This window comes from Emys orbicularis, chromosome 2, assembly GCF_028017835.1.
Source record: "Emys orbicularis isolate rEmyOrb1 chromosome 2, rEmyOrb1.hap1, whole genome shotgun sequence".
Lineage (NCBI taxonomy): Eukaryota > Metazoa > Chordata > Testudines > Emydidae > Emys > Emys orbicularis.
In genome coordinates, this window is record NC_088684.1 from 83,437,439 (window position 1) to 83,460,988 (window position 23,550).

Genomic DNA, 23,550 nt, shown 5'->3' on the forward strand with positions numbered 1-23,550 from the left:
TTATATAAAAATGAAAGTAAATCATAAAATGTTATGTTGAATGGTAATGTTCTGAAAAGGTAAGAGGTAATTAAATTCAACATTAAGGCAGCGAATCCATCCTCAGCTCATCCATTTTGACTATATATTACATATCACACTAAACAACATAATTAAATAATAGTGGTATTTGTACTTCTAGAGCACTTTTGATACAAGAAACTTAAAGCACCTTCCAAACATTGATTAAACCTCATAGCACCTCTCTGTGGTAGGTATAATCAGCATTTTACACATATGGAAACTAAGGTGTATCATGGCTAAGTTGGCTAAGACACTTGCACAAGGTCACACAAGCAGTCTGGACACAATCAGAAACACAACACAAATCTCTTGTGCTTTAAGCTCAGACCATACTTCCTCTCCAGGCATAACAGGGTGTGATCAGTCCAGAGAGTCAGCCATAAATAGGAATTTCTGTTTGCTCCAGTTAGTTTGTAGAACAAACTTAGAGCAAAGTTATTTTAGCTTAAGAACTGTCAAAGGTAGAAAGAGGAAACTTTACTATAGCACAAAAAGCTATTACGAAAGACCCTTGGCCAAGATTATTGCTGTGGTTTTCCTTTTTGCGTTCAGCCAGTGATACTAACAATTTTGGCCTGGCTGAACAGTGTCCTCAGACTACTTTGTGGCACATGCATTTTATGAAATCCAGCAAAGAAAAACATTACCCGAGTCTTGTGTTGAAACCATGGCAGCTGCCTCCTGAGATGACACACATTCATTAACATCTCCACTGAAAGGGATTACAACATTGTCCCCTCGTTGCTGCTTCATTTTCTCTAGCAACTTGTCCAAATCATCACCTATTTAAGAATTTAAAAAAATAAAATATGTCTGGAAGGAATTAAAGATGAGTGATGAAAATCTTTATAACACATGTTCCAATATGTCATTGGCTATCCTCAGCTTTTCTAGTGACTGGGCACTTGTAAAAAGTTCAACTCCAAAAGAAAACCACAGTTGGATGTTTCATAGTTGCTCCTTTACAGCTTGCAGTAATATTTGATGATCACAGATACCCTGCAAATATGTTGACTGATTAGCACACAGAAGCAGGACCGGCTCCAGGGTTTTTGCCACCCCAAGCGGCGAAAAAAAAAAAAAGCTGCAACCGCAATTGCAATCGGCGGCACTCCAGCGGCAGCTCCACCGCGCCGCTTTCTTCTTCGGCGGGAATTCGGTGGCAGGTGCTTCCCTCCGAGAGGGACCTGCCTCCGAATTGCCGCCGAACAGCCCGACGTGCCGCCCATTCCCCTTGGCCACCCCAAGCACCTGCTTGCTGGGCTGGTGCCTGGAGCCGGCCCTGCACAGAAGCCCCATGCAACTATGGCTGCCCTACAATCAGATTCAGCTTATGAAGTGGTTAAAATAGATTGAAACAGGATGGGGAGCTCTCACTGCCCAGCCGAGGAGGAGAGAAAGAGCACTCCTCCATGCTCACTACACCAAGGCAGTGAGAGGAGGGGAGCTCTTCCTCAGCTTTTAATAGAGGATGGTGAGCTGCATTTCGCTCCCTGCCCCTTACATTAACCCCTGAACAGAAGAAGATGCACAAAAGAATCAGGAGATTCATCCGTTAGATTCATCCGTAGAAACTTCAGATCCTTAAACTCACTCACCTAAAGACGTGTTTTTGAAATGTGATGCCAAGAAACTAACTTTTCCTGTGATGAGCTCATAACTGATCTCTTTTAAAAACTCACTGGTTGTCAGCATGCTTTCTGCCAATGCTCTAGACTGATACTGACCTAGAGAACAGAAAGGACAGATCGAGGTTAAATACAGTGCATTCTCATTATAAACTCCCCAGTACGTAATGGCCGTATGGAAGTGACGTGCTCTACTAATCTTCAGCCTTGGGTCTCTACTGCCTTTTGCAGAAGAGATCAGGGGGTATCAACAAGAAACACAGTCAAGTCTATTCTGATAGGACACTGGAGAATATATTCTGTCATTTTAGCACATTCTTTGCAAGCTACTGTTCACAGTCATGTTGGTCCATGAGCTATTCTGTAGCAAAAGGAGATATACCGTATAAATACTTGCTCCTCAGAAGGGATGGAAAATTCTGGTAAAATGTGAAGAGGAAGTTGTCCACCAGAGTGAAAAAAAATGGGACAAGGCTAATTTGTTTACATAAGAAAGGGAGGAGTGTAGTCAAAAATTCATCTTTTTTCAGGCATACACATACACATCCGCCCACAACTTTATTATAAAGGCCTGTCGTGGAAAAATCAGCCTGGCAGAAACAGTGCCCTATATTTTATATTGTTATACAAAATAATTGTAGTCTAGTCATTTGGATCAGGTGGTCAGCATTACAATGTAAAAATAGTATAGCTGCCATGTAAACTAGGGAAAGATATGCACACTATTTTGCATAAGGGACACCTTGGGGCCATTCCCCAAGGCAACCATACAAAAGAGCAAGTTTTCAGGTATCCCAAGTACAGGGACTCTGTAAGGCTAGTGAATCTGCTTCAGGGAGGAGCTGCTGGAAAGCATGCAGCTATTCTTCCCTCACCAGCCAATGTCCCTTTAGACACTACTACGCAAAGTCCTAGTGGTAAAAGGAGAAAGAGAAATATTATTGCACAGGTGTAAAAGGGGAACAAAAACTATTAAGGAGAGGTTAAAGATGAACCACTTGAACAAAATGCATAATGCAACTGCACATGTAACCACGTCATATTGTAAAGTTACTCACCTAAGACTACTACACAGAACTCATTTCCTCTATTCTTTGATGCACAGATTGCAACAACATAATCTGGTAGCCTTTGCTGATGTTTCATTTCGTTGAGAGATCTCAGCGTTTCTGAAATGCCTTCAGCCAGAGAATTCTGGGTAACAACCACATGCACCAGGTCCCGAGATACACTGGTGATTAACCTAGCAAGCCAAGGGAGTTGACCTGGTGACACGGAGATACACTGACCACTCATCTGCAAGGATCGCTCTCTCAGTGTGAACTCCTGCATAGCTTTCAGCATGATCTGTTCAAATTCCTCCCTGAGAGGTATCTGGTCAGGACCTAAATTAAAAAATATCATCTGTCATCAAAAAGTTGTCACACCAAGATCAATCATTTGTTCATCTAGTTAGGTATCAGAAGGGTAGCCGTGTTAGTCTGAATCTGTAAAAAGCAACAGAGGGTCCTGTGGCACCTTTAAGACTAACAGAAGTATTGGAGCATAAGCTTTCGTGGGTGAATGCCCACTTCATCAGACCCACGAAAGCTTATGCTCCAATACTTCTGTTAGTCTTAAAGGTGCCACAGGACCCTCTGTTGCTTTCATCTAGTTAGGACATTCTTTTATCATTATATAGCATTTTTCACATTTTTTAAATGGATACTTACCAGTGTGAGCATATTCTCATTCTTCATTGTAGAAGCCATTTTGTTTTTTAGATAACAAAAATGTCATCTCCTCCCCAGCTTCTTTGCCCTCAATAATCAGAAAATTGTAAACTAGATACATCTAGCCTCCAGCAGTCCAGAGATCAAAAAATCTCAGTGCTCACTCTCAAACCTTAATCTTGACCATACAGCTTGCCAAAGTTATCAGAAGGTCCAGCAGTTTGTTTTTTCCCCAGTATCTCCACAAGTAAAGTGACCATGGAAATAACTGTATATTTGATTCTGATTTTTTCAGTAATGTAATGTAACAAAACTTCCCACTTCTAATCTTAAGAGCTGTATATATAACGCTGGAACTCGTTTGCTGGACTTTCAAAATTTATATCATGAATTTGAACTGCTGAGTTAGAGGTGTAAGGCTTTACACGTCAGTATCGATCCCTAGAGTTATCCACTTTTATTAATATTTGCCTCACTAAAATAAATCTAATGAGCACTTCCCAAGGATATCCTAGAATTGGCAAAACAATATTCATAAACGTAGAACAAGAAATAGCCATACTGTGCCAAAATTCCTCCCCAGTGCCTCAGAAGATAGATTCACAGATACAGATTTGGTATTTCAGCATTTTGACCTTCAATACCAAAGAGCAGCCATTAGACAACAAAAATATGTAAAATGTCCAACTTCACTTTATGGTTATTTGAAGGCAAAAAAACTTGGGGTAAGGTGGGGAGAGGAAAGGAAATGGAATGGTTTTCTGAGAAGTGGAGAAAGGAATTGTTAGTGTCAATCGCAAAAATCTGGAAGCAGTTTTTCATGACAAAAGCCTATAACCAGTCTATCACCACTGCTAGCCAATACATATATGTTAGACATAGTGCATACCGCATTAATATTGTATTATATCCAGAATGTGGGCAGTTACATTAACTGAGTTATCTTCTGTATTCCCCCTTTTGGTAGATCTATGTTTATATCTTCCCTTCAGAACTGACTCAATTACTGAGATATACCAAAGTATCACATCTCAGATCTTTGAAGAGCTGGTTTGGGGGAAAATAACTGGTAATGATCTGATGAAAAAATTGTTGAACTGGCGGGGAGGTGGGGGGGAAGAGCGGGGGGAATGATCACCATAAGTCCTCCTGGGGGAATTCTGCACCAAAAAATTAAAAATTCTGCACACAATATTTTAATATTCTGCATATTTTATTTGTCAAAATAATGCAATATAATTACTCTTGTTTCAATTATTTCAGTAATTTATTTAAACTACAATACAATGGATGGAGAATAGGAGTGGGGAGCACTGGAGGAAATCCCCAAACTGTCTTGCCTAATAGTAATGTAGCTAGGTTTGACCCTTTATTTCTAGTTATTAGTCAACAAATATATGCAGCCATATGCTCAGTGTTACATCATAGGCAACTGAAGACCAAATGAGGGCTGGGGAATCAAACTCACAATTTATATTGGCTACTGACCATCTCCAGAAAGGTCAGTAGCAAACAGCTCATGGAGCACATTTTCATAGGAATTTTTTTCAGTCCAAAAATTCAGACCAGTTCTAATCACTAAAGCACCATAAGCATTTATAAGGCCATACTGTCCTTTATGCCACTCTGGCAATGTAAAGGAGCCTTAAAACTTTTATACCTGTTCTATACTCCTGGAGGAATTCACAAAGACAATAGGAACAATTCACTAAGCAGGCAGGCTGCTACATTCTGCTCTGAGGGGAACAGAGCCTGCCCCACGTTTACCTCCTCAGAAACACCCCAAAGCCCTTCCCCTCCATGCAAAGTGTGCCACAATAGCGAGCAATAGGATCAGAATGTATGTCTTTCTCTCTCACACATGACTGCCCAGCCCCCCCACCCCGGCGGTGATTTACATCTCTACCAGCTGCTCTGGGTGCCCGAACAAACCTGCCTGCACTGCCGGGGATCGGCACGTGACTGCTCTTGTGCCTTTTCCTTTGCTTCCCTGTCAGTCATTTTTCTGCGGGGAAGCAAAGAAATCTGCAGGGTACATGAATTCTGCGCAAGTGTAGTGATGCAGAATTTCCTCAGGAGTACATAATGAGAGACTACATAATATCTGCAACATACCACAGAAAAAAAACCTAAAACTAACCAGCTACAAAACAAGATTGGCTGAATGAGATCCGTTAGGTAGGACACAAACTTTGGAGGGCAAAGAAGTTCAAGCAAACCCAAGAAAGATGGAAGTAATTCTATAAACGGAAAGACCCCAAAGCAAGGAGGCCTTACCGAGATTCGAAGTGATGTTAATATACCCTATCAAATTCCTCCCCAATTTGCCATATGTTAAGCGTTCCACTTAGAATGGTGCTTAAGAACAAGACAGAACTGTACTTGGATGATTAAGAGAAAAACTTTTCAGAATTAAATACATTATCAAAGAGGCACCAATATGGAAATAGTCACAGATTAACAAAGAGCCTATTATCACAACTGATGTGTGATCACATGGTCTCTAGGTTCGTGGTTCTCAAACTTTTGTACTGGTGACCCCTTTCACATAGCAAGCCTCTGAGTGTGACCCCCCCCCCTCATAAATTAAAAACATTTTTTATATATTTAACACCATTATAAATGCTGGATGCAAAGCAGGGTTTGGGGTGCAGGCTGACAGCTCGCGACCCCCCATATAATAACCTAGCGACCCCCTGAGGGGTCCCGACCCCAGTTTGAGAACCCCTGCTCTAGGCCATATTTCTTCATGGTGATAATCTAGTGGCACATGCTTCCAAAACACTGATCAATATTCAACAGAACTATGATCAGATGGAAAAACAAATGTTAGATATTGATTTTGGTTGTGAACATCTTCATGAATACGTTTGTGCACAGAAAATTGTCAAGGTAAAAACAGACGAGACGTTGGAACCCTCAGTACAGAAACCACTGTGCAAAACACCATTTAAACTTCAGAAAACGATAACATGCATTTTAAAAATTTCATTAACTGTGAAATTCAAATTTGGTAAGTTTCTTAATGTGGACATGCTTTCAAGAGTGCCTGTAACCAAAGAAAGTAGAGAGCAGCAGGAAGAAGGGTTTGAAGTAAATTGATTCAGGTGCTACCAATTTCTGAAATAAGTTTGGCAAGCACAGCTGAGAAACACAAAATAATTCAACCAAACAATAGCTTGAGAGAATAATTCTAAACAGGTGGCCAGCAAAAAAATCCAGGTATCTCCTAGAATTTAAAAAAACAAACAAACACACAATTTACTGGAACTAAAGAGATTAAATTGCTACATATGATGAGATTCTGTTCAAAGGGCATTGTATCATAATACCACAAAACATGAGGTTGGAAATAGTAAGTAAGTATAACCCACAGTGCCCATCTGGGTATTGTATGGTGTAATAAAAGAGCTCAAAGATGCCTCACACTTGTCACCCATGAATGCTGCCATCAAAGACAAGGTATCCAAATGTGAAATCTGTAATAAATACTGCAAAAAGAATGCAAAGGAACCACTGAAACCACACAGGTTTCCTGATCACTTTTGGTCTGAAAAGATTACAACTTATTCACGGATTACTGCTCAGGTTTTTTTTTAAATTGAGGTATTGCACAATATAGCAATATAACAACAACTCACTGTAAGTTTCAGTTTTCTATAAATGAATCAACAATGGAAACTGGCCCACAACCACAAATGGCTCACTTTTGCAATACTCTTTGCAGTATCAGTTCAGGCACATTATATAAAGCCCTTCCTATGGACAGTCAAATGAGCTAGCAGAAAAATCACCATAAAGAGCAAATAACTTGGTTAAAAAAAACCTGAGGATTCCAGAGGGCCACAGCATATTACCACACAACTCACAATACTTTGTTTGGGTCCCCCGTTCAGAGAGACTCATAGGCAATAGGGCAAAAACCATAATGACAATCAGGGGTGGCTCTATGTGTTTTGCCACCCCAAGCACGGCAGTCAGGTAGCTTTCAGTGGCGCGCCTGCGGGAGGTCCGCTGGTCACACTGATTCGGCGGCATGCCTGTGGGAGGTCCGCCGGTCCCGCAGCTTCAGCGTACCCGCCGCCGAATTGCCACCGAATCCGCGGGATCGGCGGACCTCCCGCAGGCATGCTGCCGAAGGCAGCCTGACTGCCGCCCTCACAGGGACCGGCAGGCTGCCCCCCGCAGCTTGCCGCCACAGGCACGCGCTTGCTGCGCTGGTGCCTGGAGCCGCCCCTGGTGACAATGCCTAACAAGTTTCTTGAGCCAAAAGCAATTAATTCTGAAGTAATAATAGAAGAGTTACTGGAACAGAAGAAATTTTACGACAAGAATGCCAAACAAGAGAGAATGTTAGATGGCAACCTGCCAAAGTAAACAGCTACACCATCTGCACCAAGGTAATGAATCATAAATCATCCCAAGCATCAGTAAAGAGGAACCGGAACCCTAAACAAAACCACGAAGACACTGGCTCTCTTTTTTCTAAGGACATCAAAAATGTTAAGACAGTGTTCCTGTGCTGATCCAAGTAACACATGCCCGCCGAGTTACTGACTATGAAAAACACCAGGAGTAGTAAACACAAGAGAGGTTATTTTACTTCTTTATTTGGCACTAGTGCAACTGCTGCTGGAATAGCGTGTTCAGTTCTGGTGTCTACAATTCAAGAAGGATGTTGATAAATTGGAGCAGGTTCAGAGAAGAGCCACAACGATTAAAGGATTAGAAAGCATGCCTTATAGTAACAGACTCAAGGAGCTCAATCTGTTTAGCTTAACAAAGAGAAAGTTAAGAGGTGGACTTCATAACAGCCTACAAGTATCTACATGGGAAACAAATATTCAATAATGGGCTCTTCAGTCTAGTAGAGACAGGTACAACATAATTCAATGGCTGGAAGTTGAAGCTAGACAAATTCAGACTGGAAATAAAGTGTAAATTTTTTAACAGTAAGAGTAATTAACAGTCCTAGTCAACATATCCATAAATGATCTGGAATAAAGGGTAAACAGAGAAGTGGCAAAATTTGCAGATGATACAAAACTACTCAAGATAGTTAAATCCCAGGCAGACTGGGAAGAGCTACAAAAGGATCTCTCAAAACTGGGTGACTGGGCAACAAAATGGCAGATGAAATTTGATGTTGATAAATGCAAAGTAATAAACACTGGAAAACATATTCCCAACTATACATATAAAATGATGGGTTCTAAATTAGCTGTTACCACTCAAGAAAGATCTTGGAGTCATTGTGGATAGTTCTCTGAAAACACCAACTCAATATGCCGCGACAGTCAAAAAAGCTAACAGAATGTTGGGAATTATTAAGAAAGGGATAGATAAATCCATGGTACGCCCACATCTTGAATACTGCATGCAGATATGATCGCCCAATCTCAAAAAAGATATATTGGAATTGGAAAAGGTTCAGAAAAGGGCAACACAAATGATTAGGGGTATGGAATGGCTGCCATATGAGGAGAGATTAATAAGACTGGGACTTTTCATCTTGGAAAAGAGACAAGGAAGGGGGGATATGATAGAGGTCTACAGAATCATGACTGGTGTGGAGAAAGTAAATAAGGAAGTGTTATTTACGCCTTCTCATAATACAAGAACGAGGGGTCACCAAATGCAATTAATAGGTAGCAGGTTTAAAACAAACAAAAAGAAGTATTTTTTCACACAATGTACAGTCAACCTGTGGAACTCCTTGCCAGAGGATGTTGTGAAGGTAAGACTATGACAGGGTTCAAAAAGAAGTAAATAAATTAATGGAGGATACGTCCATCAATGGATATTAGCCAGGATGGGCAGGGATGGTGTCCCTAGCCTCTGTTTGTCAGAAACTTGGAATGGGCGACCAGGAATGGATCATTTGATGATTACCTGTTCTGTTCATTCCCTCTAGGGCACCTGGCATTGGCCACTGTCAGAAGACAGGATACTGGGCTAGATGGACCTTTGGTCTGACCCAGTATGGCCCTTCTTATGTTCTTAATTAACCACTGGAACAACTTACCAAGTAGATTCTAAAAGATCTGCTCTAGGAATTGTTCTGAGGAAGTCCTATGGACTGTGCTATACAGGAAGTCGGACTAAATGATCACAATGGTCTCTTCTGACCTTGGAATCTATGAAGCTCCAGGTGGTGGATCCTGGTTAATTATTGCAAGAATAAGAAGTGGCAGTGTGATCAGAAATCCAAGATTCAAAAGATAGTTGTTAGCAGTAGAACTGTGCAAAAAATGTTCTGTACCAATAACAAGGCCAATAAAACTAAGGCAGTCTCTGGATGTGGCATTCTTCTATCTATTTCCCAGACCTCTCTGCTTCTTACTCTTTCGAAATCAATTTGCTCTAGATGAAACAATGAACATTCTCAATGAAATCATCTTCTTTTAGACACTTTTCAAGGATCCAGTAAAAAATTATTTTACCAGTGGTCCAAAATTTCCCTTATCGTTAATTCCTGACATCAAGAAAGGGAAAATTCCACATTACGTTTTATGGGAAAATCCTACAGAATTTAGAAGGGAATCATCCAATAGAGCTATAAGAAAATTATGCTAAAAATATTCATAATTTAATGGAAAAAATAGTCTTTTTCCAGCATCCTGTAGAACTGTATAGCAGCGAGAGAATTTTCTATCAAGCTCTATAAGATGGTTCAAAACATCCATGGAAAGGTTATCTTTTTCTACTGGATTTTTGGATAAGGAAAGAAGCCCCAGAAAAAGGCTTGTTCCCCAAAGCACTGTGTGCGCCATCTGGCTTCACAATGCAGTACAAAAGATTTTCTGATAGCCAGTAATACACCTTTACAAATAGGTCAACCACAATGAAAGACCATCCTGGTCTATAAAGAATACTAGTCCAGCCTTCTGTAAATTTCCCAATGATGATTTAGATAATTTATTATTTATAAAATGGCCTAATATCTATATAGGATGTGGTCTTGCAAACATTTATGCACTTGAGAATCTTTACTCAGGTGAGTAGTTTCACTGAAATCAAGTACTACTTTAACTTCCTCTCTTAGTTGTATCAGTCTTGATCTGCAACTTCCATGTCATTTTAGTCCTTTGTCTCCCTGGAAGTCAATGGAACTACATGAGAAAAGTTTCTTATGCATGTGTTTGTGGGATTGGGCCTGTAAAGTTCAAATTACTAGCTGATCGATGCCCTAAATCAGTGATTCTCAAACTTTTGTACTGGTGACCCCTTTCACATATCAAGCCTCTGAGTGCGACCCTCCCCCTTATAAATTAAAAACACTTTTTTATATATTTAACACCATTATAAATGCTGGATGCAAAGTGGGGTTTGGGGTGGAGGCTGACAGCTCGCGACCCCCCCTATAATAACCTCGCGATCCCCTGAGGGGTCCCAACCCCCAGTTTGAGAACCCCTGCCCTATATCATAAGTCATTGGGAGAAACAGCTGTGCAACTACCTTTTTATTCCCTACTGTATACAAACAATAGAGAGAACTCTGACAGAACTAACCACGTAGCATGAATGAACTTTAACCAGTTACATAATTTTTGGTTCTCATAACTAAAGGAATATAAAAAAACCAATAGGATTTAATGTTTCAATTGAATGTCATTTTATAAAACACATTTTAAAGCATAGTCAATCCTAGGATGTGGTTCCCTGGCAGCCAAAGCATGGGAGCCTCAGTGACGATACAATTTCTTACATAGGATCCAAAGAGCACATATGACAGGTATCTCCTGGGGGCAGAGGGAGCGGCTGCAGCCTCCCAGTCTGGGAAAAGGTAGAGAGGGGTTTAAAAAAAACTGCAACCAAAACCAACAACCTGGCACCTCCCAGAAAATTCGCAAACTTCATCTAACAATACATACACAAAGAATTGTAAAGTTTTGGCAGGGAATAAAAGAACCTTTCCCATGAAAAAAACTAAGAATTTTCTCGAGTCAATTTACAGAGTCCTTTCTGAGATCACAAAGCATTATGCTGCATTTTCCAAAGTTCTTATCCATGTAGGAGGAAAAGCCTTGGAATTAAGTTTGTTTTCTAGAAGGGCGTGCTAGATATGTCAGATGCTCATCCCTGAGGGGCATGGGGACAGAGGATCAACATACAAGCACTTAGCTCAAAAAGGGAAAGCCCATGACAGCTTCAACCAAACAGTGAGTGGACAATTAAAACTAATAGCCCATAGAGAGCAGAAAGTAAAGCAGACAGGCCACCTATGCAGTGACTGGTGCACTGTTGGACAATAGTGAGAGGATTATATGTGCTGTTGGGGCTATTATGCGAGCTTCCCATTCATAATAGTTAAGGCTAAGATTTTTGTCATGGATATTTTTAATAAAAGCCACGGACAGGTCACGGGTTTCCGTGAATTTTTCTTTATTGCCTGTGACCTGTCCGTGACTTTTACTAAAAATATCCATGATAAAATGGGAAGGGACTGGGCAGTTGCTGTGGGAGTCCCCCTACCACCGCTGCAGTGGGGAGCTGCCAGGGTCCCCCTGCCCCACTGCCGTGGCCGGGGAGCTGCAGGGTACCCCTCCCCCCAGCCTGCAGCAGCTGGGAGCTGTGGGGTACCTCTGCTGCACATGGTAGCTAAGAGCTTGGGGGCCTGCTGCCTCAGGCAGCAGGGGTACCTTACAGCTCCCTGCCACTGCAGGAGGTGGCGGAACCCTGTAGCTTCCAGCCACCAGGGCTGAAGTCACGGACGTCTTTGGAAGTCACAGATTCCGGGACTTCCGCGACCTCCATGACAAAACCGTAGCCTTAATAATGGTACTGCAACAGCACAGGACGGCACAGTGGCAAACCATATAGTTGCTAGACTTGCTCAAGACAAGTCTATTCCCAATTATGGCATCATCATCACTTGTGCACTGCTGTGAATATAAGTGTGTGTGAATGCATGCCATGTTGTTACATGCATGCTGGGGGAAACATTTATCTAGTGTAGAAAAGGCCATGTGTCCCTATTACAAAATCACCATGCATCTCACTGTGATTGGCAGTCTCCGTTCAAGGGCGACCCAGGACTAAAATGAAAGGGAAGCTGCAGGTCAAGACTGACACAGCTGTGAGAGAAGGCTTACACAGCACTTGCCCACACTATTCTCTATGCCTTTAATATCTTATGTTTATGTTCACTACATATTACACTAATGTAGGGAAAGTGTCTATCCACAAAGGGTTAGAAAATCTGCAACTCACTTGACTGCCCTAAATTCTGTCTAGAGCACATATTAAAAACATTCAAGAAAACAAGAATTTGTTGTGTACTAAATAAATTGCTTTAGTTTGCACAACAGAGGTAGTTTTCATTTAAATGCTGCAGTCCCCAAAACAATGGTGACAACGCATCTGTCATGAAACTCTGAATCAAAAAGGGCACTGGGAGCTCTTAGAAACGGTTGTGAAAACAGAAGGTTTTCTAAAACACATTTTAGAATTAAATGATTCCCTAAGCAAATGAAAGATTTGCAATGCAGAATGATATTTGATTTTCACAAAGGTGACCTTGGTCACAGGGAGGACAGAGAACAATATCACCCTTCAAATTCACCTCCTTTTCAGGCAGATTTACAAAATAGCACTGGCACTGACTCTAGATAGAAACTAGTCATCTATTCCAGCTGCAAGATAGACAGAAAACTGGCTACCAGCAAGAGGTAGGACATATTGGAGATGAAGGGAGAAAACAAAAGTCATAAACAATAAAAACTGGAATGAATATGAGAAATGGCTTACCTAACCGGACAAGATACTGTATCGTTAAAAGAATCATGTTCTCCACACTTAGTAATTGAGCGCCAGTCAATCCCAAAAGATCCAAATCCTTGTTCTCCAGCTGTGGAATCTTGTAGCAATTCACCAGCAAGGGACTTACTACAATATCACCAACATTGCCATAGAAATAGGGTAAAGTGCCATAACCTTCAAAAACAAAAATAAAAATACTCAAAACAAGCTATTATACAAAATCTTGCAATAGTTATGTTCCCTAACTTCTGTTTAATGCTACATAGCAAAAGATGGGACGACAGTGACCAAACTGACATTATTACTGTCTACAGAAGAAATCAAGTATGCCAATAGTGTATTACCCTATATATGTCAATATCAATTTACCAAAAGTTACTGTGATGGTCTGCCCAGCACCAAGATTGATATTTGTCTTTGAATAAATAATTACTAAGTAATCTGCTCAGTTGTTACCATGACCTTTAAATGCATAAAACTCACATTACCAATAATTTAGTGTGCAAAATCTGCAGAACTGCAGTACAGAAATCTTAACCTGATAAAAGCAGCACAAATAGAACAAATGTGCTTCAGACACTGCCGTACTCTGTACTGTTTTGATGAACATCTTAACATTTAAATGCAGATAAAAAAATGTTATTTTCATGAATGGTTTAATTAAGACATCAATTAATGATAGAATCTTTTTGGTAAGGTTAAGAATGACAAAGATAGAAACAGACTACTTTTTTCTCATGTACATTTTTCAATCCTGGTATATCTGGTACTATACTACCAATAAGACAGTTTTTCCCAGGGACACTAACATTGGGCCCACCTGAGGACTGCGCTGCCAACTTGCCAGGAGCCTCATCTTTAATAAGGAAATGAAGTTATGGAAATTATAGAACTGTATGCTAAGGCCTAGACTTTCTCTAGGCTGCACTTCCATAAAATAAAAAAAAATACAAATTAACTGTAATCCTAACCTTGCAATCTTTATTCACGTAGATAGCCCCATTAACTCGAGTGGAACTATGTATAAAGGCCAGTTGTGTCACTAAGGACTTAGAGCAATTTTCCACTACTTAATTTATGATAATTAATTCCAGGGGTCATATGGGTATATATGGTTCCCTAATATGCAGGGTGCTTTATACAAAGGGGTAATATTGCACTGAACTGAACAATGATGGAATTACCGCATCAAGTAGTGGCACAACTTACCAATTTGAGTAAATTTTCTTTAATTATTATTATTTTGCAGTAACACACCTCAAAGGGACACTTTCACATTAAAAGTCATATTTTTAATGTAACAGCAATGTCCTTACACATAGTATATTACTAACAACACACCTTATACAGGTGAAATATTTTAACATTCTAATTTATATTTTATTATTCATGCTGGCTGCTTACTTTTTCCATTTTTCCTAGTTTAGACATGGGGTGGGGGGAAGCTAGTCTGTTTTGATTGGTCAGTTCAACATCAATTTCACTTTCTCCGTTTCAGGCAGTAGCACAGGGCTATAAGGTTTGGTTGTAAACACTGTAGAGGAATGTTTATTTGTCTGGGAAAACTGTTTGTATTGGAAAGTTGTTTTAATTCCAAGGAAATACGTCTATTCTTAGGTTTTGTAAAAGGCTTGTTTATACAAAACCCAAATTTAGGGTCTAATCTGATCTGGCCAGGACCCTTTTGTATGTCAGGTCTTGACAAAAATCACCCAACTTCTCATCATAAATATTGCACAATTAACACAAGAGGCTGCTGAAAGGCTTATGAAACACAGTCACCTTCTGTTGTACTTATGGGTTGATCACAAAAGTGAATTTCATTACCTCAAAAAACCTCAAATCCCAGGGGGAACATGCAGTTATTCAAGAGGTACAGTATTCCTTATCACAATGTAAAGCTTACCTATAAGAATCACTGGTCTGATTCCTGAGTTATTCAGCAGGTTTTCAGGAACTATTACAGTCTCCCCTGCAGGGATGGGTTGAGGCTGTAAAATTCCAGTTAACATGGATTGAGGAACTGGGACTGACAAAAGAGGATCTATAAAATAAAGAAAGAAAAACTTCCATTACCAAAAGGCTCATACTGTGATTTGGCCCTATGAACAAACAACACTCCTGCAAATCACTAACTGCAATAAAATTCAAAATACCTTTGCATTTCCTATTACAGTTTTAAAGAATTTAAATTAAGACCCAATATCCTTCCCTGGCCCCACCACTAAAATAAAACTTTTTTCTAACTACTGTATTGTTTCAGGGAGAGGGAGAGGAAAAATCCAGGTTTGAATATGCATATTGTAACAAAGCCAAGTACTAGAAAAAGTGTTCACAAAGGTCACTTTTCAATGCTACCCCTGTCAGCACAAACAGGGTCAGCTCTAGGTTTTTTGCCGCCCCACGCAAAAAAATGTTTGGCTGCCCCCCACCCCAGCCCTGGGCTCTCCCCCCCACCCCACCCGCACCCCCTGCCGCCCCAGCACTGGGCTCTCCCCCCCACCCACCCGCACTCCCTGCCGCCCCAACCCTGGGCTCTCCCCCCCACCCCACCCGCACCCCCTGCCGCCCCAGCGCTGGGCTCTTTCCCCCACCCCACCCGCACCCCCTGCCGCCCGAACCCTGGGCTCTCCCCCCTACCCCACCTGCACCCCCTGCCGCCCCAGCGCTGGGCTTCCCCCCACCAGCGCTGACTCCACCCACTCCCCCCTCACCTCCAGCCAGTCCAGCGCTGACAGGGTTGGGGTAAGCAGCGGGCTCCCGGGCCGCGCCTCAGCCCAGGGTTCCTCCAGCTGGGGCTCCCGCCTCCAGGACCGGCCGGGACCGGGGAGGACAGAGCCGGGGGACCGCTCTGGCAGGGGGCTGATGAGCCGGGGCAGGGCAGCCCCAGAGGGAGCGGAGCCCCGGAGAGCGGGATGCGGGCCCCGCACGGCAGCGCCCCGCCCTCTATGGCCCTGCTCCTGCTGCTGCTGCTCCTGGCCGCTTTGCCGCAGTCCCTGGGCGGCTCTGGCTGCTTTGCCCAGCCCTGGCTGCGGCGCTGGGGGGCGGCTCCGTGTGCCCCGAGGGGCAGCCCCCAGCCTGAGTGTCCCGCGCTCAGAGCCCGCCCGGCCAGAAGGTGCAGGCGCTGCTCCCCGACGCGAACCGCAACGGCCCCAGGGCGCCCCCGGTGCAGGACGCGCTGCTGCTGCCAGGGCCGGCTCTAGGCTTTTGCCACCCAAGCGCCCCCCCCCCCAAAAAAAGGGGGGGGGGGCTGGCTGGAATGCCGCCCCTGAAAATGTGCCGCCCCAAGCACCTGCTTGGTTTGCTGGTGCCTGGAGCCGGCCCTGAGCACAAAGAAGGAAGAGACCTCACTAACTTTTGACCTACAATATGTAGACCAAAATCTCAAAGCTGTTTGCATACCACTTTATACCATTCTGAAGGTATAGAAAGATGAAAACTACACTTCAGTTATGAAGGAGCAACAGCAGCTTTCAAAACAAGAAAAGAAAGCACAGTGCCTCAGTATTATAATCTGTCAGTATAATTCCTACCTCATTGGGATATTATGAGACTTCCTTAAATTGTTCATGATGAATTTTTCAATCCTCTGATGAAAGGTGTTAAAGAAATTCAACTTTTTTTAATTGTGGGAACTTATCTGTTTCTAGAAGTCTGTTTAATTCAGAACTTTCTCTCTGGGAACAAATGCAACATGGGCATGGAGTAGATCTATGCAAGTAAACTGGCAACAACAAAAGAGAAGATGGCTTCTGACCACATGCAACTGGTTTGAAAACTTCCATGTTTAAATGACAAGTTAAAAATGTTGCTCATGTGTTTTGCCAGTAAAAGTGTATTCATGGTTACCACAAAAGGACTGAGTGATCGAGAGAGAGGTCATGAGTTTGGGAGTCGAGATCAGGGTTCTAACTTTCTGTATTACCTTCAGCAAGTCATTTAAGACAAGATCTTCAGAAATGGCTACTGATTTTGAGTGCCCATGTAGACACACAGAGGGCCATGCTTTCAGAGGTGCTGAGCCACCCGCCACCCATTGACCCCACTGTGGATGCTCAACCTCTCTGAAAGTCAGGCCCAAGGTATCCCAAACTGAAGACCCAGAAATTGAGGCACCCAAAAATCATCGGCAGTTCTAAAAATTGGGGTCTTAATTTCTTGTTTCCCTTTCTGTAAAATGGGGAAAAACAATACTTACTTTCCTTTGCAAAACACCTTGACTGCTATAGCTGACAAGTATTACTGTGGTAAGCAGTTATAGGTTTTAAACTACCACATTAGAATATATAAGTAGTTAATATACCTTTTTATTTAACCCTAACTCTTATCTCAATATGGATGCCAACATTACACGTTCTTGATGGAGTCCTAAGGATTCTCAATCCCCTCACTTTCAACGCCCTATATCGTGGTCATCATCCTTTGAGCTAAGGATGGGATTGTCATCAATGCCATTTTGTTCGCAGTGACCAAAATTAAGCTATGCAAGACCCTCCCTTCCATGCAGGAGCGGAGCATCCGCATCATGCTCTGCCACTCTGGGAAGTTACAATCTCAAGGTGAGGGCCAATGGAAATTGCATCTATATCTATATATATACACACACACACATATATACACACACACACACATACACACATATATACACACACACACACACATACCTATAACAAACAATTTTGGAAGCACCGAGTTGGATGGTTAACCATGTGTTTGTAGTACTACTATCCTCATCCTCACTTCTCCCGCTCCCCATTAACTGTCATGCTAATTTTAAATTAGATTGTAAGCTATCTGGGGCAGGGACCATGTCATCACACGTGTTATATAGTGCCTAGCAAAACCGGACCCCAACCCGAGTGAGACCTGAGGTCATTACTTTCAATAGAAGTAATGATATGTCCTGCCCAACAGTTCAGAGAAGCACTATCATGCCACTGAGCTGGATGAGCAGAAGTTTTAGTCATGAAAATTCACATAATTATTAAAGTTTTACCTGTTCTTGTAAGAGGCCGAATTGTCGGAACAGGTACAACTAAACCAGAAGGTGGGACTGGTGACCCAGGAGACCATCCCCGGTGTCGTTTCTTTGGTGGCCCAGAACTAGACATTGATGCTGAGGAGAAATAAAGGAAAAGATAATTCAAAATACACTTCTTCCCACTTACCATTTACATTCAGATACACAAACTCTGGGCTGGATTTTGACCTCACACTGTTTTTATGTTGGCATAGTTCTACTGAGTTTAGAGTTGCTCTCAATTTTACATCAGGCCACATTCTGATCTGAGAAACACTAATATCTATAATGAGGTGTGTATCATTATCATCAACACTTATGCCAGCAACACACTACATCTCAAGGGAAGAGTTGCGGAAACAGCTATGGTGGAAAAGAAAGCAAAGTTACAGTTTTCAGGCTCAACAGCTTATGTAGTAAAGAGTTTAAAATAAAATAATAAAAAACACAGATTTTCTTTTACCTTGATCTACTGAAAAACAGCCAGGGCTGGGGGAAGTTGAGTGAGGCATAGGTCGAGAGAATGTAGAGCTCAACACATTATTTCTTCCTCCACTACTGTTTCCATTTGCAACATCGCTGTTACGCAGTGTAAGTGGAGCTGAATACAACAAAATACACAAAGAGAGCAGCTTTAGACAATCTTTAAAACAAAATAAAACATATTTCAGAATGTAAAGCAAGAACAGAACAAGATTGGTGACTGAGTCAACTTTAATCCTGGGGCAACCAGTGGAGAATAACTCAGGCACTGGCAGCAAAATTTTGATCTTTAAGTAGGGCTTCTGTATTTCGGGGGGCGGGGGGGGGAGAGGGAGAACTAAAACAAAACAAAGCCAGAAACACAACAATAAAATCCAGTACGAATTTTGAAGCATCCTTATTGAAAACTGAAAATGATAAATATGTTTGTCATTAATTTAGCTTCTAGAGATCTCCGGCCTCTTTATACATCTTTTACCTCACTGCTTAGGCTAAAAGTGACGAGAGATACAAATTTTTCAATAGGCAGCAAGGAGAGATTTACATTTGGCTTGGTAAATTTTAGATTTCTTCTTCTGACTCCTATTATTTGTTTGAATGTTTACCACAAAGTTATATCATATTAGTGGGCAGTGAAGGTGGGAGCAATTCAATTTAAAATTACATAATTCTGCAATAAAAGGGGGCCTTACTTTACCTACAGAGTCCTATCTTCAACCACAGTCACCCAACAGGACATCATAATCCTGCACAAGTGTCTTAAAATTGGCAATTCTCAAATTTGGAGCCAGTATTAATACCTAGTTTATATGCCTGATTACTGATTTCATTGTCCAAATGAGGTGTCTAGATATCCCATTGTTATTAAGGATTCACAATTCAAGCAATGAAAGAGTACTAACACTAGCCCTCCTTTAAAAGGAAGGTAAATTTCATGCAACATCTCTGAAGAAGCTACATAAGTCATTCATGGACAACAACATGTAGACAGATTAGGATTCTTACCTCTTTGACTGAGAGCTATTTAAAGGTGCCATGTCATGCAAGGTTGACTCCATGGGGTTGTTCTCTCTCTTATGGAGCTCAGCCAGGGAAATAATTGGTCCCCTTTAAAGTACAGTGACCAAACTGTCAAGTTTGAGAACCAGGACACTATCCAAGGTTGGGATACCGATGGCAGTGCAAGATGTGCATGCACAGAGTATTGAAGCGGTGCACAAGTTTTGGGGTATGGATAACAAATGTACCCACTACTAGACAGACAGCTCGTTACCCCACTTGGCTTTCTGTAAAGTAAATTATTACCTGTGGCAAATGTCTTTCCTACAAGCTGCACAGACAAAGCCAGTGGTTTCACTATGTTCTTGTTCCGGGATAGGTCTTGAGTTCCACTTATATGAACAGCAGAAGATGATTTTGCTGGACTGAATACTGAGGAGTCTGACAAAAAAAATTGTTTGATTAAATAACTATTTGAAAATATCTATAGACATATCGGTACACCCCTAAGAAGTCATCACAGAAGGACTTATCTTACAAATAACTAGTACTACCTTAAATTTATATACTGTTTTTCATCCAATGATAGAAAGCAAGAAAGAGAGAAAGAGAGAGTGAAAACAAGAGAGAAAGCGACAGTCAGGGCCGGCTCCAGGCACCAGGCACCCAAGCTGGTGCTTGGGGCGGCACCTGGAGGGGGGCGGCGCGGCGCTCGGGCCGCCGGGGAGAGCGGGGCCACAGCCGGGGCTCGCCGCCCTGCGCTCTGGCCGCCGGGGGGGGGGGGGGGGGGGGGAGAGCTGAGCCCCAGCCGGGGCTCGCCGCCCTGCCCCCGGCGCTCTGACCGCGGGGGGGGAGAGCCGAGCCCCCGCCGGGGCTCGCCGCCCTCCTCCCAGGGCTCCGGCCGCCCTCCCCTCCGGCGCCCTCTCCCCGGCCGCCGAGCCCCCGGCGCTCTGGCCGCGGGGGGGGGGGGGGAGCTGAGCCCCCGCCGGGGCTCGCTGCCCTCCTCCCAGGGCTCCGGCCGCCCTGCCCCCGCCGGGGCTCGCCGCCCTCCCCCCCCGCGCCCTGCCCCCGGCCGCCGGGGGGAGAGCGGAGCCCCCGCCGGGGCTCGCCGCCCTCCTCCCAGGGCTCCGGCCGTCCTCCCCTCCGGCGCCCTCCCCCCGGCCGCCGGGGGGAGAGCGGAGCCCCCGCCGGGGCTCGCCGCCCTCCCCCCCCGCGCCCTGCCCCCGGCCGCCGGGGGGAGGCCGCCCTCCTCCCAGGGCTCCGGCCGTCCTCCCCTCCGGCGCCCTCCCCCCGGCCGCCGGGGGGAGAGCCGAGCCCCCGCCGGGGCTCGCCGCCCTCCGCCCGCGCCCTGCCCCCGGCCGCCGGGGGGAGAGCGGAGCCCCCGCCGGGGCTCGCCGCCCTCCCCCCCGCGCCCTGCCCCCGGCCGCCGGGGGGAGGCCGCCCTCCTCCCAGGGCTCCGGCCGTCCTCCCCTCCGGCGCCCTCCCCCCGGCCGCCGGGGGGAGAGCCGAGCCCCCGCCGGGGCTCGCCGCCCTCCGCCCGCGCCCTGCCCCCGGCCGCCGGGGGGAGAGCCGAGCCCCCGCCGGGGCTCGCCGCCCCCCCCCCCCCGGCTCCGCCCCCCCCCCGCGGGGGGGGGGGGGGGCGGCCGGAGGCTTTTTTGCCTGGGGCGGCAAAAAAGCCAGAGCCGGCCCTGGCGACAGTTGAGATTTTGTTTATCATATTAGCAAAGAGCAACAAACAGTTAATAATTTGATATATATGGATGATCTGATACTATATGGACTGTCACAAAAGAAGATACACATGTAGAAAAATTTGATGAACATATAAAGCTACAGGTTGGCTTGGCTAAATGTGTGCCAACATCTGTAAAGAGGACAAAATGGGTACAATCAAATGGCATAGAAGTTAACGAAGGTACTATCCAAGATCTCTCTCAGCATGATCCCTATGAACAAGTGAGGAAAGGATACTACAGATGAATAAGAACTAATCTAAGAACAAAACTCAACTTGAAGAATTTGATCCAAGCCATTAATATGTGGACAATACAAGCAGTATGGTACACTGCCAGAATGATCAAATGGAATCAAGATAAGAAAAAATTTAACATCCAAACAAAAAAGCTCCTAGGGATGCAGAGTGATGAGCATCAGTCAAGACATGGGCAGGATGTACGTTCAATGATGTGATAATGGAAAAAGGTTTGCTATGTGTGGAGGAGGAAAGTGACAATGAATGACAACATCAAAATATATGAGGAGTCAGTCTCAGTAAAAGATCATCTGGTCATGATAATAAGCCGTAGCTAAGTGTGCATCCCAATCCAAGAAAGAAAGGAGAAAGCAAATTGTCAAAGAATGACTCGAAAGATTTACATAGCAATCATTGCATGGACAGTGGCAGAGAACAAGCAAATCCATTAGCAATAGAAGATCTACAAGCCATGAGTTTGTTAAAGGATACCTCAAAAGAGAGACAAGAAGCCTCATTATGAGCATGAGCGCAGTCCTTAAGGCTTAATTATGTTCTAAACAAAATTGACCAATAGAACTGCACACCAAACTGCAGAATATGTTCTGAAAAGGAAAAGATGCAGAGCGTCTGCAGGAGCCTGGCTGCGAGACAATATATGAACAAACACAATGAGGTCACCAAGTGTCTGCGCTGGAAACTCTGTGGCAAGTATGGAATTAAACAAACCATGTGGTATTATGACCATCAAATCAAAAGTGCTCTATAGAACGAAGAAGCTAAGATTTTATGGGATCTGGCAATTGTCACAAACTGAACAGAGCAGGAAAACAGGCTGGACATAGCTGTAGAAAAGAAGACAAGCGAGACCATGTTAATTGATATTGTCATACCAGCAGACAGAAATATAAAAAAGAAACAAGAGCAGAAGATGTGAAGTATGAAGAATTGAGCCACAAAGTGGAACGATTATGGAAAACTAGATGATCCCAGCAATTACTGGAGCACTTGGAGTGGTCCCTAAGGGCATGAATGAGTACCTCAAGAATGCATTAGTAGTGCAAGATATCACGACCAGTGCTTTTAGGCACTGTGAGAATTTTAAAGGAAGTTAAAGAAGGAGAAGTATATTTTGAGCACCTAAAATACAGGAATTCTGTGGAGGGTTTAACAAAACTCCTGACTACCCAAACATACAAAGTTGGATCATAATCAGGATTTATACGAGAGTCATGGTAAATTTTAGACAGTATCTTTCTCCTTTTTATGCTTACAGATCTTGTATGTTGTGAAGGCTATTTGCATAAAATAAAATCCCCATGATGTAATACTGAAGGATGATGATAATACTACTACTAAAAACAACTCTTCATCATGCTTAACACTTACATAACCTATATAGCATTTTTCACATTCAAAATGCTTTTCAAATATTATCTAACTGTTCTTCACAATAGCTCAATGGGATAGGCAAGTAAACATGATTGTCCCATTTTATAGACAGGGAAGCTGAAGCAGAGAGGTTAAGTGACTTCCCCGCAGCAACAGAAAGAGTCTGTATCAGAGCCGGGATCAGAATTCAAGGGTTCCTGATACCACTTCTTGTGTTCAAACTACTAAAACACACTTCCCTCAAAGCACTTCACAAAGGTGGATAAGTATTATTATTCCCATTTTATAGGTGGGAAAACTGTAGAACAGAGAGTTTAAATGAATTGCCCCAGATTATATAACAAATCAGCAGCCGAATCAGGAGCAGAACCCAGATCTCCAGACTTCAAGACCCCCTGCTCTAACCATTAGACATTTAATATCTGCAACTTTATTCAGATCAAATTCTACGCTTTGGACACAGGCAGCTCTAAATTCTTACAACAGAAGGATGAACTCTTCTGAAAGAATGTTTACTGG

At 43.3% G+C, this 23,550-nt stretch overlaps 1 protein-coding gene across 1 annotated transcript in view; it reads right to left on the reverse strand.

Moving 5' to 3' along the window:
• Positions 1 to 23,550, reverse strand: part of GREB1L (GREB1 like retinoic acid receptor coactivator) — a 113,822-nt gene that overhangs the window by 69,602 nt on the left and 20,670 nt on the right. Inside the window, exons 6-13 of the mRNA XM_065398316.1 lie at positions 19,974 to 20,108; positions 18,649 to 18,786; positions 18,162 to 18,281; positions 15,072 to 15,209; positions 13,154 to 13,339; positions 2,750 to 3,076; positions 1,662 to 1,790; positions 711 to 845 (exon numbers count right to left, since the gene is read on the reverse strand). Of these exons, the coding sequence (XP_065254388.1) occupies positions 711 to 845; positions 1,662 to 1,790; positions 2,750 to 3,076; positions 13,154 to 13,339; positions 15,072 to 15,209; positions 18,162 to 18,281; positions 18,649 to 18,786; positions 19,974 to 20,108 (1,308 nt within the window). The remainder of the gene's footprint in view (positions 1 to 710; positions 846 to 1,661; positions 1,791 to 2,749; positions 3,077 to 13,153; positions 13,340 to 15,071; positions 15,210 to 18,161; positions 18,282 to 18,648; positions 18,787 to 19,973; positions 20,109 to 23,550) is intronic.